This window comes from Ursus americanus, chromosome 1 (genome assembly GCF_024610735.1).
Source record: "Ursus americanus isolate L20-20 chromosome 1, mUrsAme1.1.p, whole genome shotgun sequence".
In the NCBI taxonomy this organism is placed as follows: domain Eukaryota; kingdom Metazoa; phylum Chordata; class Mammalia; order Carnivora; family Ursidae; genus Ursus; species Ursus americanus.
In genome coordinates, this window is record NC_142127.1 from 2,218,044 (window position 1) to 2,236,698 (window position 18,655).

The 18,655-nt window shown below is 52.8% G+C and overlaps 1 protein-coding gene across 2 annotated transcripts in view; it reads left to right on the forward strand.

Moving 5' to 3' along the window:
- Positions 1–18,392, forward strand: part of HS6ST1 (heparan sulfate 6-O-sulfotransferase 1) — a 59,478-nt gene extending 41,086 nt beyond the window's left edge. The window contains exons 2-3 of one of the 2 annotated variants that reach the window (XM_087869815.1): positions 1,745–2,449; positions 18,155–18,392. In XM_087869815.1, coding sequence (XP_087725941.1) covers positions 1,745–2,449; position 18,155 — 706 coding nt within the window. In that variant the 3' untranslated portion in view covers positions 18,156–18,392. Of the gene's footprint in view, positions 1–1,744; positions 5,328–18,154 lie in introns of those variants that run through there. The other variant, XM_045777663.2, reaches the window with a different exon arrangement.
- The last annotated feature ends 263 nt before the right edge of the window (positions 18,393–18,655 follow it).

The window sequence follows — 18,655 nt, forward strand, 5'->3', positions numbered from 1 at the left end:
GGGCTCCCCGCACTGCAGGAGCTGGAACGTGAGCTGCCTGCAGAGGCCGGAAGCAAGCGGTCGGTGCTGAGCCTGGGGCACAGTACACAGGGAGGGTGATTCCAGAGTGAACGAGGGCCTGAGGCGGAGATCACAGAGCAGATCCCAGGCATCAGGGAGGAGTTGGCCATCAGGATGCCCGTCCTGCTCTCTTCTCTGCTGAGAAAGAGGCCCCTGACCCCCACTGCTCAGGTGCTCTCCACTGTCTGCCTTATCCACCCCCCGACCTGGGTGGCACAGTACCAGCCAATGGGAGCCACAGGGGCTGTCCTGTGGCCGACTGCTGCCCTGTCTCCTCAGCAATCCGCATAGAAGGACCAGTCTTTCCCTCTGCCTCCCTCACCCCACCCTGGAGCCTTTGGCTGGCTACCCCTCCGCCCCTCTGCTTGGGGGATCCCAAGGCCCCTTCAGAACTGTCCCCTTGCAGTTTTCTAGATGCTCCTCCCTCAGCCTGGGGTGACCTGCAGTTGCACCCCACCACCTTTGCTTTTGCCAGTTGCCATGCCCACCCCCCAGGGCCCCCTGGGAGAAGTGCAATCAGATCAACACACTGCCAGCAGACCCCTCGAGGTGCTTTGTGCCCCTGCAGCTCTCCCAGGGGGCAGTGGGAGGGTTGGTAGATTAGTTGCTCTTGTTGGGCCTCAGTGAGGAGGGGGCAGTGTGGATGCGCTCTCACGCTGCTGTCTGGGGGTGGAGGGGGGCGGTCCCTTCCTGGAGCTTCTCCACCCCAGGAGTGGTTCTCCTTGCTCCTGCCAGGACCTGGTTCTCCTTGGCCTGGGACTCCTCCCACCAGGCACTGGCAGCCAGTTCTACCAGCCCTGGAGGAGAGGCTTCCAAGAATAACCTCTCTGAGGTTGACACACACACACCAGGCCTGTCACAGGAGCATCTGGCAGCTGCTGCACTGCCCGCTGTGTCTTGGTGCCATCAGGCCAGTCATGCTGCTGAGCAGGGACATGAGTCATCCTGGGTGCCTGTCATACAGAGAGGCATTGCTCCCGTGGTATGGGTGCCCCTTGCATACAGCACGGGGACGTGGCATCTTGAGGGGTGCATGACTTCCTGGCATGGAAGCAGTTCCTGGGAGACAAGATAATAAATTATGAATGATGGGTCACCTGGGGGTCCTGGGTTGGGTGGTCTACTGGCGCCTCTCCCCCACTGGAGCGGGGGTGGAGTGGGCCTGCTGGAGCCCCTGACCAGGCCTGCACATGCAGCCTGCGATTGTGAGTGACCTCTGCTGAGTGGCCCCTTGAGCAGAACCTAGCTGGCCACCGGTTCCAGGTGGCATTGGCTCTGGGGCTCCCAACTCTGCCCACCGCAGGGCAAAGACAGGTTGTCCCTTCTGAGGAGTGAGCAGACTGGAGGGCGGCCTTGGGGCTCAGGCGAGCCTGTGCCAGGGTTCAGGAGGCACTGAGGCCAGGCACTACAGGACGACACCGTGATGGCCACAGCTGGCAGACACGATGGTGGCCATGTGTCCTTTGCAGGTTAGGTCACATCTCAGATTCTGGGTTTCTCATTCAGAAGTGGCTGTTCGGAGGACATAAAGGTTGGTATCAGAGGTGCCTGGGGTCCCCCAGGATACACCCAGTCAGATGTGGGGCTCCAGCCTCCTTCCTCCTTCACCCCAAAATGGCCCCCAGTTACCCCACACAACCCCCCTTTGTGCCCTTACCTTACCCCCGTCCTTGTCTCCTTACAGGAAGTTCTACTACATCACCCTGCTGCGCGACCCCGTGTCCCGCTACCTGAGCGAGTGGCGGCATGTGCAGCGGGGGGCCACGTGGAAGACCTCGCTGCACATGTGTGACGGGCGCACGCCCACGCCCGAGGAGCTGCCACCCTGCTACGAGGGCACGGACTGGTCGGGCTGCACACTACAGGAGTTCATGGACTGCCCCTACAACCTGGCCAACAACCGGCAGGTGCGCATGCTGGCCGACCTGAGCCTGGTGGGCTGCTACAACCTGTCCTTCATCCCTGAGGGCAAGCGGGCCCAGCTGCTGCTGGAGAGCGCCAAGAAGAACCTGCGGGGCATGGCCTTCTTCGGCCTGACGGAGTTCCAGCGCAAGACGCAGTACCTGTTCGAGCGGACGTTCAACCTCAAGTTCATCCGGCCCTTCATGCAGTACAACAGCACGCGGGCGGGCGGCGTGGAGGTGGACGAGGACACCATCCGGCGCATCGAGGAGCTTAACGACCTGGACATGCAGCTCTACGACTACGCCAAGGACCTCTTCCAGCAGCGCTACCAGTACAAGCGGCAGCTGGAGCGCAGGGAGCAGCGTCTCAAGAGCCGGGAGGAGCGCCTGCTGCACCGCGCCAAGGAGGCGCTGCCGCGGGAGGATGCCGAGGAGCCAGGCCGTGTGCCCACCGAGGACTACATGAGCCACATCATCGAGAAGTGGTAGTGGTGGCCGGCCGTGGGGGGTGGCCCCTTGGGGGCGGGGGGGCGGGGGAGGGGAGGTGAAATCAGACAGACCAACCCACCCAGAACTCTGGTGGGGAGAGGGTCCTAGATGCGCTCACCAGAAGGTAGATGCGTGCTGAGAAAGGATGAGGGAGTGGGACGTGGCAGCCGGCAGGGCTGGTTCTCACTGTTCCTCCCAGACAGGGGTGTGAGAAGTCAACCAGTACAAGCCCCCAGGCCGGAGGAGTGTGTGCTTGAGGGACACCCCAGGCAGGGGCCAGGGGCAGGCGGCGCCCTTGTTTTCCTAGCCTCAGCTCACTCACAGTGGCCGAAGGTCTGAAGACAAGAAAAAGCAGAGAGTGGAGATGAGACTTGCCCCGCCAGGAGTGCGACCTACACCCACTGTGCACCCCTGCTTTCTCTCTCCCCACCACAAGCCATGAGCAGCCTGACACCAGCTCCAGGCACCTTCCCAGGCTCAGGCCCCCCAGGCAGTCCCTTGGTCACTGGTGACCCTGGGGCCCCTGGGCCTGAGTGAAGCCCCTTCCCTGGGCACACAGGCAGCCCCTTGAGGTGTCCTCAGGAATGGAGCTCCTAGCTCACCCGTCTTTGACGGTCAGGGCCATCCACCTCACGGGACCAAGAAGACTCTAGTCCTTCCCCTGGGAAGCCCACTCTCTGGCCCAAGGTCAGAACGCACAGTCTGGCTTCATGCTTTGGGTCATGAGATCAAAGCACACTTTCTGGGACCCCTCCGCCCCATTTCCCATAGTCCTTAGGCTGAGGAAGGCTGCAGGGAGATGGGCCCACATGCACTGCCCCCATTCTGTGGGCAAAGTGCATCCCAGGAGTGGTAAGGCTCTGTCCAAGGATGCTGCCACCTGTGTCCAAGCCCCCCACAACTGGCCTTTGGAGGTGACCACCTAGCCAGACCAGCAAGACAGGAGGAGAGTTTCCCCTGCCCCATTTACCTTTCTGACCCTCTGAGATTTGGTAGACTGTCCCTGGCCCCGGGCTCATCGCTTGGACATTTATTCAGGGCTCACACCCCACTGTTCCCACAGCCCCGTGTGCAAAAGTACAATCAAGCCTCCTTTGGCTAGAACACGGCAGACTGTACCTGCTGTCTATGAACCGTATCTCGGGGCCATGGTGGTTCTGTATGGCCAGGAAAGGGGACTCAGTCTTTCAGAGTCTCAACTAGAGTTGGAAGAAATGCTCTCAGTGGCTCCCTGGTACCCAGATACACAGTCCTTCCCACCCCAGGCTCTCCCTGCATTTCCCCTTGCCCACCCCCTGCCCACAAGCTGGTCAGGCCCTGTTCCTGGCAGCCCTGCAGATTGGAGAAGCCATGTTCCATATCCGTCGTAAACACATACCCCATGCCCTACCCGTCTTGTGCTGCAGGAGGCCAGGCCACTGTCTCCTCTGGGGGTGCTCTTCCCCACATGGGGCCCAAGACCTGGGCTCTGGGGAGCAGAGTGTGAGTCCCACACCCGAGGTGGGTGAGTGCCATGTCTCTCCAGGAGAGGACCCACACATGCCTGCAGGCACAAGGGCAGTAAGGGCCAGGGCTGGCCTGTTTGGAGGGCAGCAGCCTCATGGGCAGATCTACCAGGGGCCCTCCCTGCCCCAGGTTCTCTTCAGCCATCACAGCCGTCCCACCACAGAGGTGTGGAAGCAAGGAACCTTCCATAGCACAGGAGATGCTAAAGTGTTGTCAAATGAGGTGGCCACCCGGGAGGAAAGGAAGCAGCCTTTAGTCTTTGCTGGCCTGGCATAGGGATGGTGTCCACAGCTCCTGCTTCCTGCACTGACCACTTCATCTGGTAGCCCAAGGGCAGTGCTCAGCAGCCTGGGATGGGCACCGTGGCAGCCCAGCCCAGGACCACCCCCCCAGAGTGGGTGTGCCATGCTGAGCAGGCAAGTGTTCAAGTGACTGAGTGGTTCTTTCAAGGGGTCGTGAAGGTCAGCATGGGGGATCTGTTCTGACATTCATCCTGTGGGATGGGCGTGCTCCAGGGAGGAGGGCGGGACCCGTTCGTGAGAACTCTGGGGTCTTGCACAAGCACGTCAGGTGCTGGGGCCTTGCCGTCGCCTCCATCAGGGGGTGGTCAATTCCAGGGCATACGTACATGGAAAGCTCGGCCCTTTTCTGCCCCACTCCCTGGGCACCTGGCCCTCCTCGAGGTGGGCTTCCTGTGTGTGCAGGCTTGAGTGTAGGATCTGTTTTTGTACATATTGGAATGTTTTAACTTATGATCCGTTGTCCCAATTCACACAGAAACACGGGTCTCTCCTTGGTTTCTTTGCTGCATCTGGAAAGCGGTCCCGTCTGGGGCCAGCACCCAGGCCGAGGTGCCCAGAGACAGCACCAGCTGCCGGTGCCCTTAGGCCCCGCGAGCCTCCAGGCCAGCACTTCCGCTCAGGCCGCCTGCGTGGAGGTGAAGGTTCCTCGTGCCTGCAGCATCTCCCCCAACCGCTGCCGCCTGCTGGGGCTCCACAAATGGGGACCCGGCCCAGGGGCTCGGCCAGGGCTGAGAGGACAGAGGCAACACGCAGTGAGCAAACAGCCCACTCCCCACACAGACCTGCAACGTCCCCTCCCAGAGGAGGAACCAGGGACGGCAGAACTGTCCAAGCAATGAGTCTGTGACCTTCTTGGGAACTGGAAGTGTTTAACTTGAACCCAGGAGCGTTTAAAGCTTTATTTATTTATAGCTTCTTATTAAAAAAAAAAGTGTTGAGAAGAAATCTTTTGGTTATTCATACAAGACAAACAAGTTGGTGATGGAAAAGCAAGTCATAATCATCTGATTGTTTTTGTCTAGGTCAAGAATGAATGTTAGCAGATGAAATAAACCCTTGACAAGGAGCGCGGGTGTGCTGTGGTCTGTGGTGACAGCCTTCCGCCCAACGCGGTGTGACCAGACCTTTGGGGTTTGATTTTCAAAGTGAGCATCCGGCACAAGGGTGGAGGTGGCGGCAGGGGGCCTCCCTCAGGTGCGGGCAGCCCAGGAAGGAGGCCTTCCCACACTTTCTCACGGAGCAGCGCTTTGTGAAAGGCAGAGGTGTGCCTGTCGTCCCCACAAAGCCCGGTTTAGTAGCCATCCACTGCAAGCACTTGAGAATAGGACCCCAGCTCCAAGTGAGGCTGAGAAATGCAGACACCACGTGCTTCTCGGTGACCTCTTTCTCCTCAACTTTTAATTTGGAAAGATTGCAAACAACAAAGTGAAAGAATAGCTCGTGGTCACCCATCAGCCCTTAGCCTAGATTTGCCTGAATTAACATTCTGTCACGTTTCGTTGTGCTGCACTCACACTTGCTCTGTCTGTACACACGTGCACACACGAGTCCACACAGACACGCGTGTACACAGTCACACATACACTCAGACGCAGTTTTCCGAAATGTTTGAAAATAAGTTGCAGTCCTCAGAATACTTCTAACCACACCAGCATGCAGCTCCTAAGAAATGACATTCTGCTATAAAACAACCCCATTATCATCTCCCTGAATTTAACAGAAATTCAGTAATGTCAGCTAACATACAGTCTGTGTCTGCATTTCCCAGTTGTCCCCACAACATCTTCAGGTTGCACTTGTGAGCCGAGGGCTGTGCTGTCCTGCGGTTCCCGTCTCCTTTCACCCCAGAGTCCCACCCCGCACCACCTACTTTTTCCCTTTCTTAGCGCTGACATTTTCACATAGACCAGTTGTCTCTTAAAACGTCTGCATAAGTCGGGTTGTCTTCTCATGATCAGATTCCATCAAACACTGGGGTACAAATGCCACATGGGAGATTGTTCCGGCATCACACTCTGATGGGTTTTAGTTCTCTGATAAGACAGGGAGGGAGAGCCCTTGCTTAACTTCTGGGTCTTCGTGTGGCCACAGGGCTGTTAAAAGCTGTCAGCTCGCTGCCTTTTCTTCAGGGAAATGGATCTGTTCTACTCACAGCCAGGAGCTAGCTGTTGCTGGATGGTGCTAGGGCCAGGGGCCCAAGTGCACCAACTTTGCTTTTCCGCGAGGGTCCCGGGAGGCTGAATCAGTTCCCAGTGACTTCCCACGCAAGACTCCAGAAAAGCTGTATTGGAGCCAGTGCTTCAGACCTCAAGGCCCTCCTCCCCCTCCCAAATTCTGTGTCTGGATACTCCTACTTCATCCTGTCCATGTGGGGGGAGGTACCAGGGGGAAGGGCAGGGTGGCTGAGGCTTCCCTGGCCGCAGAGGAGGCCCTGAACAGCTGAGGGGCAGAGCGGAACCCCAGGACGTGGGGGTCACTGCTAGTTCCCACAGCAGTCCCACGGGACAAAGGTGGCCACTGCCTGGTTGCTACCTTCAGCTCCAAACAGCGTTCTTGACCATCTAAATCCATGAGGGAGCATCTCTTTAGTAACTAGAGTCCCGCAAGGGAGGCATTCCACATGGAACCCCAATGTGGAAAGACTTGTGCGGCACGCCACATCTCCAACCCACCCCCCACCCCTGGCTTTGGCCTTCCCTGAACATTTCATTTGGAGCCTGCAGCCTGATTCCCCAACAGGGAACACAGGGTCCCGATGAGACAAAGTCAGTCCTGAGAATACCTCCCCGCAAAGACGAGAGTTTCCATCATCCTACTTCTGTTTACGTTGGAGGCCCCTTGGGTCGCCTGGGTGGCTCAGTCTGTTAAGCGACCAATTCTTGATTTTGGCTCAGGTCATGGTCTCAGGGTGGTGAGATCGAGCCCCGCATGGGGCTCGCACTGGGCATGGAGCCCGCTGAAGATCCTCTCTTCTTCTCCCTCTGCCCCTCCTCCCTTCATCCCCCTAGCACTGCTCGCTCTTGGAGGCCCCTTTCAAGCCTTCCTGAGCCTGAAGCTGGGGAGGCTCCTGGGTTCTGCCCAGCCCCTCACCCCCTCCCTGCACTCAGCAGTAGCCTCCCCCATGTCACCCAGTGAGTGGACGCCATCCACCCATGTGGGCCCCGGCCCTCCTGCACTGCTGGGCAAACTCGAGTCTGACCAAGCTCCTCTGATCTCTGGGTTTGGACCAGCCCCCCTCCCCATCGTGGCCAGCGGCCATCCAGCCCCATCCAGCCCCTCGCTACTTCCCCTGCTGTCCCTTCTTCACACCCGACACTCCTACCGGGACCAACAGCTGTCACTTCCTGGGGTGGGCCTGCTACTAACTTGCGTTCCCTGGATCCTCACCACAAAAGCCCTTGTCCTCACACAGTGCTCCGTGTGGTTCCAATTCTCTCTTCCTGGGGGAAAGTAGTCCCTACTCACCCTGCCTGGGCATGGTGCCCTTTTAACAGTGGGACAGGAAGGAGCCCAGCCTCTGCCCCCCATGCTCCCAGTGCACAGCACACAGGCTCCCTGGGGGCTGAAGGCCAACCCCAAGGGAATGGCAGCCCACAGTCCCCTCCTGGGAGCACATACCTGGTCTCACGGACCTCCAAGCCTAGGAGGCCTCCACAGGAAGCCGTGTGCATCAGTGTCATGGGGACCCTTTGCCTCACATCCCCTTCTGGCTGACCAGCCCCCTCCTCACAAGCTCTTGCCCTAGTGCACTGGGTACCCAGCCCCCTTGACAAGGCCTAGCTGGGAGGGCTTCATCTCCGTGGCCCAGGAGACCCCCCACAATGAGGAGCTGGTCTTGGCTCCTCTCCCTGCTGTGGCAGTGGAGAAACCTACCGCGTGCTGTCAGATCAGGGTTTGGATTCCTACTGGACCACTGACCTGCTGTTGGCCCCTCTCCGTGAAGTGGGAAGGCTGCTTCCAGAGGAGGAGCCAGACCCGGGGAGGGCACTCTGCAGACTAGGGCTTCATCTCCAGCTCCAGCCGTGATCCCAGACAAGCCACTGGGGAGGGGCACACTCCTGACCCTTCCCACCACCAGCTCTAGCACACCTGCCGTGCCATGCCGCCCACCATAGAGCAAAGCCACACGGGCCCCAGCCTATGGGCACACCTCAGATCTCCTCTCCTTTCCCTCTCTTTCCCTCAAAGGACTGTGACAATTTTCAAGGTCCCCTGCCCGCCAGCCCCATGCATCCCCTCCTGGTCAGTGCCATCTTGTCTCCTGCTTCTAGAAGTTGGGTAGGGTCACCCAGCCTGCCTTCTCTCCCTGACAAACAAATACAAAGATTCCCCTGGCCCCACACCCGCTGGACCTCCCCCATCCCTCCATTCCCAGCACAGCCGCCGAGTCCTGGGGGACCTCTTCGCTGTGACTCTAAGCTCCAGGTGGGGAACTGGGCTCCTGGGCAGGCCCAGGGGAGGAATTCACATGGCACTGCCCAGATATGCCCCCAAACATGCCCTTTGTAAAGAAACTGCTCACAACCTAGCTTCAAGTCTCCATTCCCTCTGATGTGGGTTTAATTTTTTTTTTTTTAATTTGTTCAAGTTAACAGTCTGTACTGGTTAGAAATGGTGTGTTAGGGCTCCCCCCTCTGCTTCCCCTCCTTTCTGGGTGAATCGAGGCCCAGGGGACACTCCTATCCCCCAGTGATGGGTGGCAGGGTGCTCACATATGCGCCCCCCCTCCCCTGCTGAACCCCAAGCCACCTTGTCAAGAAGGCCACCAGGCCTGGTTGGGACTGCGAGCCTCTGTCCTCACCAGCTCCACTGCAGGGTGTGCAGGACAGTGAAGACTCAGGGTCTAGCCTCATGCCTTGAGTGAGGCACAGAGATGCCTCCTGAGAGCCAGTCTGTCCCCTCTGATGATCTGTGATGAGTCCCCACCTCAGCTCTGCTGGCACTGCTGCCCCTCTCTCCAGCCCCTCCCCGTGCTGCGGGGACCCCCACCCCACAGCAGGCACAGGTTCTTTTTACCCTCCCATCAGCCACAGGAGGCCTGCTTTCCGTCCACATTTGCCACACTCCCATTTCTACTCTGCTGCGGCAGCCCCATCCTGCAAATGCCCGGCTCCAAGGTCCCACACAGGCTGGGGATGGTGCCTCTTTCTGCCTCTCTCTCAGCCCATCCATGTTGTTTCCAGTGCCTGGCCCTGGCGAAGGCCATGGGCACAGAGCTCGGAGCCCTGGGGTGCCTTCCCCTTCCTCTCCTCCTGAGCAGCTTCCCACCCTCCCTGCTGATGAGCTTGTCCTCACCAGCCCCATCTTCCTGCCCCCGTCTGTAGCTCATCAGAACCCTGGAGACTTCTCTGGGAAAGGAAGCCTAGGCAGAGGAGCCACTTTTCTTTCTTAAACATAAAGCCAAGCATTCAAGACGCAGCCTCTCCAAGACTCGAGGGAGCCAGCCTGGAGCCTTGCGGCTGGGGCTCGGCAGTGCTGCTTTGTTCTCGATGGTGCCTGCCCTTCCCCAGGAGCCACGAGGCCAGATTCAGGGTCCCAGCAGCTCCAGACAACAGTGTTTGCGAGCAGCCGAATATCTCAGCTTAGTAGTTCCACACTGCCATCTCCAGAGAGTGGCCAGCCGTGTGACAAAGCCACACACACAAGGGCTGCTCTGAGGCTCTGGCAGGAAGCGCTTCCAGGGGAACAAGGCTTCCAGGGTAACCAAGACCTGCCTGTCACACTCACATCGTTCTTGCTGAGCACACTGAGAGGTGTCGCTCGGGAAGTGGCCTGGAGTCCTTGCCTGTTTTCAGCAGACACTTCAGGCAGGAAGTTATCTGTCTGCTTCAGAGGATTCTAAACTCGGGCATCACAGGAGAACCTGCCAGTTGTCCCTTGATACCTGTCCTCCCCTCCTTCCGTAGCAACAGAATCTTCACGGATCAATTGGACCACAACCGGCCAGCAGCTACACTCCCCAGCCCCCTCACAATGAGATGTGGCTGCACCACTAAACTCTGGCCTACAGTGAGCAGGAGATGGCACTTGCAGCTTCAGGACATAATCCTGAAAGAGGAACAGAAGACTTTCCTTCCTGACTCCTACCTAATGGCTAGATTAAGGATGTGATGGCTGGAGGTGAGGCAGCCATTTTGGACCATGAAGTAGAAGCCTCATGTTGAGGATGGTTGAGCAACAGGATAGGTCCCTGATGATTGTGGAACCATCCTACCAGCTTTGGCCTGCCTACCTCAAGACACATAAGAGAGAAATAAACATGTGCCTTGCTTAAGCTGCTGCTTGGAGCTTCTGTCACTCTTAACAAACCTTAATAAACTTCTGTCACCTTAATAAACCTAATCCTAACAACAATGGACTACATGGCACAGCCACTAAAGATGATATTTCTGCAAAGGCAATACAGCTGAAGGCTGCAGCCCAAGTGACAACACCTCCATTCCAGCAACTGCTGGGGATATACTGCTTTAAGACTACCCACCTGCTGCTCTTGGCTCATACACATGCTGGGGGGTGAGGGGCTCTTTCCTGGGAACCCTTTTGTACCTTCAGAATTTTGAAAACATGAATAAATTACCTGATCAAAACACAGATGGCTGAAAATTAAAACTAAAGCAAAATGGAAGATAAGCGGTAAATTCATGACACTGATTTTCTCAGAGTTCACTCTTTAGAGGGTGGGACTCAGCTTGGAGGAATATGGGAACTTCAACTTTATCTAGAACATTTTACATATTATAGGGTGAAAACAAGGCAGATAGAGGAACAGCAACTGTCATTTCTGGGTACGTGGGGCTTTGTCATGTTATGCTTTGTGCTTTTCTATATGGTTTTATGTTTCTCAAAATGAAGCCATCATGGTAAAAAGCCCGCATGTGAGGCAAACACAGAGACTCGGGCTGCCACTCAGGCTCCAGGCCCCTGAACCAGGAGGGGACACCTGCCAGCAGCCTGGGCCAGGGTCTCCCAGGCTGAGATGTAGGGCTCAGGAACGTGGGACCTTGCAAACATCTGTTTCACATAATTTTGCTGGATTAATCAGAGAATAATCCTGACTACGTTTCTCTTTTTAGAAGATTTTATTTTTTTATTTGAGAGAGAGAGAGAGAGTACAAGCATGAGTGGGGGATAGGGGCAGAGGAAGAGGGAGAAGCAGACTCTATGCTAAGCAGGGAGCCTGATACAGGGCTCGATCCCAGGACCCTGGGATCATGACCTGAGCTGAAGGCAGCCGTTTAACTGACTGAGCCACCCAGGTGCCCCCGACCAAGTCTTGATTTTCCCGTCATTCTTGAAAGATATTTTCACTGGGTATAGGATTCTGAGCTGATAGCCCTTTTCTCTTTGCACCTGAAAAATATTATAACACTTCCTCCTGGCCTCTACAACTCCTGATGAGAAACCCACTGTCATTCTAACGCTTTCTTTCCCTATAGGTAATATGTTGGTTTTTTCTGGCTGCTTTTAAGATTTTTTTTCCTTTGTCTTTAGTTTTAAAAAATTTAATAATGATGTCTCTTGGAGTGAATTTCCTTGTGCTTATCCTGTTGGACATTCACTCAGCTTCTGGAATCTGCAGGTTTAGGTCTCTTGATAAATTTGCAAGGTTTTACAGCCATATCTCTTCAAGTCTTTAGTGTGCCCTGTTTTCTTTCTTCTCTCCTTCCAGGACTCAAATGACATTAATGTAAGATCTTCTGTTATAGTCCCTTGGGTCCTGAGGCTCTGTTTTGTTTTTGTTTTTGTTTTTGTTTTCCCCAGTCTGCTTTTTCTCTCTACTGTTCAGATTGAGTCCTTTCTATCGTCTGTCTTCTCGTTCACTGATTCTTTCCTCTGTCGCTTCCATTCTGCTACTGAGCCCATCCACTGAATTCTGTATTTCAGTTATTGTATATTCAATTCTGAAATTTCCACTTGGTTCTTCTTTATATCTTGTGTTCTTTGTCAAGACTTTGTTTTTTAATGTCCTTCAAGGGTGTTCATAACTGTTCACTGGAGCATTTTTGTCATAATTGCTTAAAAAATCTTGTCAAGTAATTCTAATATCTCTGTAATCTTGGTATTGCCATCTATTAATCATCTTTTTTCACTCAGCTTAAAATTTTCCTGGTTCTGGGGTGCCTGGGTAGCGCAGTCATTAAGCGTCTGCCTTCGGCTCAGGGCGTGATCCCGGCGTTCCAGGATCGAGTCCCACATCGGGCTCCTCTGCTGGGAGCCTGCTTCTTCCTCTCCCTCTCCCCTGCTGTGTTCCCTCTCTCGCTGGCTGTCTCTCTGTCACATAAATAAATAAAATCTTTTTTAAAAAATTTTCCTAGTTCTTAGTATGATGAGTGATTTTCTATTGAAACCTGGACATTTTTATATTATAAAACTCTGGACCTTATTTTAACTTTCTGTTTTAGCTGGTTTTCACAAACACTGAGCTAGCAGGGAAATAAGGGGTGCTGCCTCGTTACTGCCAGTTATAGGTAGAAATTCAGTTTCCCCATCTGGCCTCTCTTAACACCTGATGTGGGGGCTCCTCATTACTGACACTCACAGGTGGCTTTTACCAGCCAATGGTAATAAAAGTCCTGGCTCCCTACTTGGCCTTCTCTGACCCCACTCTGGTAGGGATGTTAGGGCCTTCTTATAGTCTGGGATATTCACTTGGCCTTTGCCATTGGAGGTGGGCATGGGGCCACAGATTTTCCTGTAGTGTTTGGCTGGAGTGGAGTGGCTAATGCCTGAGTTTTCAGTTCTTCTGGGCTGCTACTTTACTGGTATTTTGGCTAAGAGACACTTGTTGTCCATGCCCATTGGCATTTCTGGGTTGTTGGCTGTTCCTGATCCAATTCTGGGACACATGAGGCAAAAAGAAAACCTACCATTTCATTCCTTATGTCTCAAGATCCCTGTCTGATCTATTTTCTTTTCTCTGCTTTCAGGGTCTAAATATGATAGATGATAGGTAGATAGATAATAGGGGTTCCTGGGTACCTCTTGATTTGGGCTCAGGTCTGATCTCAGGGTCACGAGATCAAGCCCCGTGTCAGGCTCCCCACTCAGCAGGGAGCCTGCTTGGGGTTCTCCTTGTCCTTCTGCTTCTGGATCCTCCTCACCCCACTCATGCACGCTCTCTCTCTCCCTCAAATAAATAAATAAATCTTTTTTTAAAAGATAGATAAATGATATAGATAGATGATATAAATCATAGATAGATATTCTATATAAAATATCTCTATCTCTATAAAATATTTAGGGTTTTTAGTTTTACTTGGCAGGAGGAATGGGGAGAAGTATGTTTGCTCCATATTCCCAGAAACAGAAGTTCCCTATCTATTATTTTATTTTAGCCAAGTGGCCTTTGGACATGGTTATTCTTAACCCAGGACTGGCATCAACATTTCCTTCAATCAACTTAAGGGAGGCCCATGCAGATAGACCTCACGCACAGTCATGGAGAAAGTTGGGGTGAGAAAAAAACAATGACCATATCAAGCCCTCACTGCTCCCCTCTGCCAACAAATGCCAACTCAGGACACCCGCAGCAAGCATCGGCTGGAGCAGCCTGGCCTCTGGCCCTGGCCCTCCTAACACACTGTTTCTGACTCCCCCGCCAGAGGGAGGACTGACAGCCCCCACAAGGCCAGCACCATCTGTCTGAGGGCCTGGCGAGAAGCCAGACCGCCACCATCCTTTCCCCTGGTTCTTGTTTCAGCTTGTTTAAGGGACCTGTTCCTTGGAAGGCCACACTGTGAGCTATATGCAGCCAGCTTCTCCTGAGAGGGCTTGGTCTCCCTTCAGGGTTGGGCCGCTGTGGGGCTGTAGGGCCTCATCAGACAGGGTGGAGTGAGGGGAAGGCACTGAGTCAGGTTGTGCGGTGCTGAGGGCTCATGCCGCAGTCCCACCTCTGCTCGCATCCAGATGGGAGGCAGATCAGGAAAGAAGGGGCTCTGGGGGTGTGCCCCACTGCCCTCAGGCAATCTTACAGGCACCCCTTTCACACTCACCTGTGGCCATCACTGGGTCCTAAGCTTCCCGGCCTAGTGACCAGTATAAAAATTGGACCCCTAGCTCCTCCACTTAGAGCTTTGGGGCAAACTCTTATTTCACTGAGGATGTTTCTGCTGTAAAAGGAGAGTCAGGTTCGATTTCAGAAGCAAGCAGCCAGCAGCTGCTACTTGCCTGTGACATGGCGTCTGTAGCTGGAGAAGGAAGGGATAGATGTCCTGGGTCCCAGGGGCAGTGACCTCTAAGTGCCCTCCTTCACATCCGCATTCACACACTGGAGCTTCCTGGGATCAGCTCCTGGATCTGCTGCTTGCAGTTGAATCCCTGATCCAGGTCCGTTTCTGGGGAACACAATCTGAAGACCCTGATCCCAGGGTAGCCAGAAGCCCTCCTTCCATGTTGCTTCTCCCTCGATGGGGCCCCAGTGGGGTGAAGGGGAGAAAAGCCAGCTCCCCTCACTCACTCAGCCTGGAGTCAGGCCTGCAGGGCAGCCAGAGGTCTGGTGCTGCCAACACTGACCTGCAGACGCCAGTCCAGAAAGAGCCTCTGGGGCCATTCTGCTCATAGCCACATTTCAAAAGATCCCTCCCTCTCTATCCTAGTTTATTCAGGCCACACCTCAGGAAGGAAAGAAAGAGTAGAGGGTAATGGGTGGGGCAAAACAAGCCTGGTTATTCCGCTAGAAAAAGCTACTCCCCGGCCAGCCCATCCAGGGCAGATGTCCCTCATGGAAGGGCAAACCACAGCCATAGGGTTTATGCTATGCATGTGCACATGCCAGATCTGGTACATGTTCTGTGTGTTATGTGCTATGTGTGTTACATGTTGTGCATATGATGTGCCAGGTGTTACATGCATACATGTTAGAGGCAATGTACATTATGTGCTATAAATGTATGCATAGTATGTGTCACATGCTACGTGTGCCTTATGTTGTGTATGTTGTATGCTATGTGTATTATATGTGATGTGTGTTATTACTGTGTGTAGCATACAGCATGTGCTCTCTTATGTGCTGCATGCTATACATACAATATGCTACGTATGTTACATGCTGCAGTATTAGTCACTGTTGTATACTATACATGTACACATGCTATATGTAATGTGCCGTGTGTATTTTACACTGTATGTGTTACATGTTGTGTGTTGCAAGCTATACGTTACATGTCATATGTGTTACATGCAACTCTTTGCAGACACTGGCCAGTTGAGTCCAGTCCCAGGAGGAGATGGTGCTGGCTGTGGCAGGCTGAGCCCTCTCCAGCTCTGAGCTCCCTCTACTCCCAACTATACCCACCAACATGCTGCTACAAGATCCCAGGTCAGGCCCAGAGCCTTTTCGCTGTGCTAAAAGCTGGGCCTGATGACAGCATGGCCCACAGCAAAGGACCTTGGTTCTTTTTAAATCTGTGACATGTGAATGTTCCATAATATGTTTATCCACTCCCCTGTTGTTGGACATTGGACTGTTTCAAATTTTTAGCTATTTATAAAATAGTTGTTATTAAATTGTTAATGTTTTAATTTCTCTTGGGCAAATACCAAAGAATGGAATTGCTGGGCCATATAAAAGTACGTTTCACTTTATAACAAATTTGCACTGTTTCAAACTGTTTGAACTAATTTACCATCACAAGCAGTAGATGTCTATTTCCATTTCTCCCCATCCTTGCCAGCCTTCATTCACCAATCTGTTCCATTTTAGTCATTCTGCTGTTAAATAAAGGCATCTCAGGTGGTTTTTAATTTTTATTACGCAGATAACTGAGGATGTTAAGTATCTTTTCATATGCTTATGCACCATCTGGATATCTTCTTTTGTGAAATCTGTCTTTTGCTCATTTTTTAAAATTGGGTTGTCTTTTTCTTATTAATTTGTAGGAACTCTTTATATATTCTTGATATAAATCCTTTGTCAGATGTATGTATTCTGAATATCTTCTCCCAGTCTTTGGCTTGGCTGTTTATTCTCTTGATGAACAGAAGTTCTCAATTTTAATAAAATCTAAATTATTAATTTTTTGTTTCTTTTGGTTAGTATTTTGGGTCTTTTTGTCCAAATAAATGTCAGCATGAATGCTATCTAATACTTCCAGGAAGCCTCTTTAAAAGGGATAAGGCATGCTCTTCACCTTTCTTTCTCCTATCCTGCTGCCAGGAGCACATATGTGATGGTTGGTGCACTAGCAACCATATTAGACAATGAGGTGGTCTTGGGAATGGAAGCCACATGATAATAGGAGCCTGAGACATCATGAGGACACCATATTAGCCCTTAAACTATCTACTTCCAGACTTCCTTTATATGAGGCAAAAATGCACTTCTTTCTTGTAAAAGCCTCTATGGCTCAGGATTTTGTTCCTCATAGCTGAACTTAATCATAACCATTTATATAAAGAAAGATCAATTAGAAAACTCACTAATTATTCTTCTGTTTTCACTTTAGTTTCAAAATTTCTCTAAATCAGCAAGTCTTCATTCTCATTATCCAACAGAGTCACATAGTAAGCTTATAAAAGTGGGAATGCCCACAATTCAGTTTGGGCCTGAGTGGGAGGCCCAGGCACCCTGTTTTTCAAATAGGATGTAATCTCCCAGGGGATGTCTCCATGGGCTGTCAAGGTTGAGAATTGGTGCTTGAAATCCATGCTTTATTCTTGGCTTGAAAGTGTGAGTATTATGATCTAGACCACTGAACTTTGGCCTCTGGTGAGAAATGGACCAATACTTCACAAGTTATATGAAGTAGAATTGAGCTCATAAGTTCTAATATGTGCCTTGAAATACAGGCAAAACCTCCCAGCCAGCCAAATGAAATAGCTTGTTTAGAGAGTATATGCAGTCGGGAGTAGCAGAGCACCCAGGTCAGGAGCCAGAAGGTCTTGGCTCCCAGAGGAATGACTTTGGGCCAATTATAGGAGCCTCTGTTTCCTCCTCTGAGCTATTAGTGTATTTGAAATAATATCTGCCTGGTGCCCAGATTGTTGGGAGGACAAAATAAGATGGATGATGGACTTTGAAGGGTTTTGCATGTTACATGCAGGCATGTTCTTGACATCTCTGCACTATGGGCAAGGAGAGATTCTGTTCAGCCACACAGCATGTTGATGGACCCCATGCACAGCCGTGCTCCCTTCAGAGCTTTGCATGGGGACACCAGATCTAGGCCCAACCTCCCCCCACCCCCGGCACCTGGAACAATGGTCTCTATCATCTTTTGGACTCAGAGAATCAAGTGAAAGTTGCTGATCTTCTCCCTGGAAAAAGCAAAAGGCACAGATGTGTGTCCCCATAAAATACACATACAACTTCAGGGCTCACTGTCACCAGGAAGCCCACCATGAACTTAGAGTGAGAACACATGTTCTGTTGTGTCACCTCCACTCAGGACCAGAGAGAGAGAGTGGCCACTCCAGTCAGTGGGACAACCTGATAACAAGGGTGTGGCAGAGAATAAGCCAATGAGTGGTAAGTCCTCAGAACAGGGATTGCTCATGGATACCTTGGGGCATGAGTCCCCCAGCCTCACCTCCAACAGGAGGCAGCTCTCCACCTTTGGTACCTGTTATAGAGGAATTAGTAATTCATATGTTGAAACCCTAACCCCCAAGTGACTGTATTTGGAAATAGGGCCTTTACAGAGGTAATTAAGGTTAAATGAGGTCATAAGGGTGGGGCCCTAATCCAGTAGGGCTGATGTCCTTATAAGAGGAGGAGGTGACACGGGGTGCCTGGGTGGCACAGTTGGCTAAGAGTCTGAATCTTGATTTTGACTCAGGCCATGATCTCAGGGTTGTGAGATCAAGCCCTGCATCAGGCTCTGAGTTGGGCATGGAGCCTACTTAAGATTCTCTTTCTCTCTTTCTCTGCTCCTCCCCACCTCTCCCCATCTGAAGAAGAAGAAGAAGAAGAAGGAGAAGGAGAAGGAGAAGGAGAAGGAGAAGGAGAAGGAGGAGAGGAGGAAGAGGTGACATGAGGGATGTGTGACCACAGAGAAAAGACCAAATGAGAATACAGTCAGAAGGTGGCCATCTACATGCCAAGGAGAGAGGCCTCAGAAGAAACAACCCTGCCAACACTTGTTCTTGGACTTCCAGCCTCCAGAACTGTGAGAAATAAATTTCTGTTCTTTAAGCTGCCCAGTCTGTGGTATTTGTTCTGGGGGCCCACGCAGACTGAGATAGTGTCCACACAGCCTGGGGTTTGCTCTGGACGTTGGGATGGGGCTGGAGCACAGGCAAGTGAAGGGTCCACAGAGCACAGCTTCACTGGCCCAACTCCAAGCCCCTGCAGCCGGGCCAAGCAGAGCGAGGTCCCTCCACCACTGCCAGCCCCAAATCATGCCCCTCTCCACTACTCCACTCACAACATCTGCTCATCTCCCAAGCTTCTGGGTC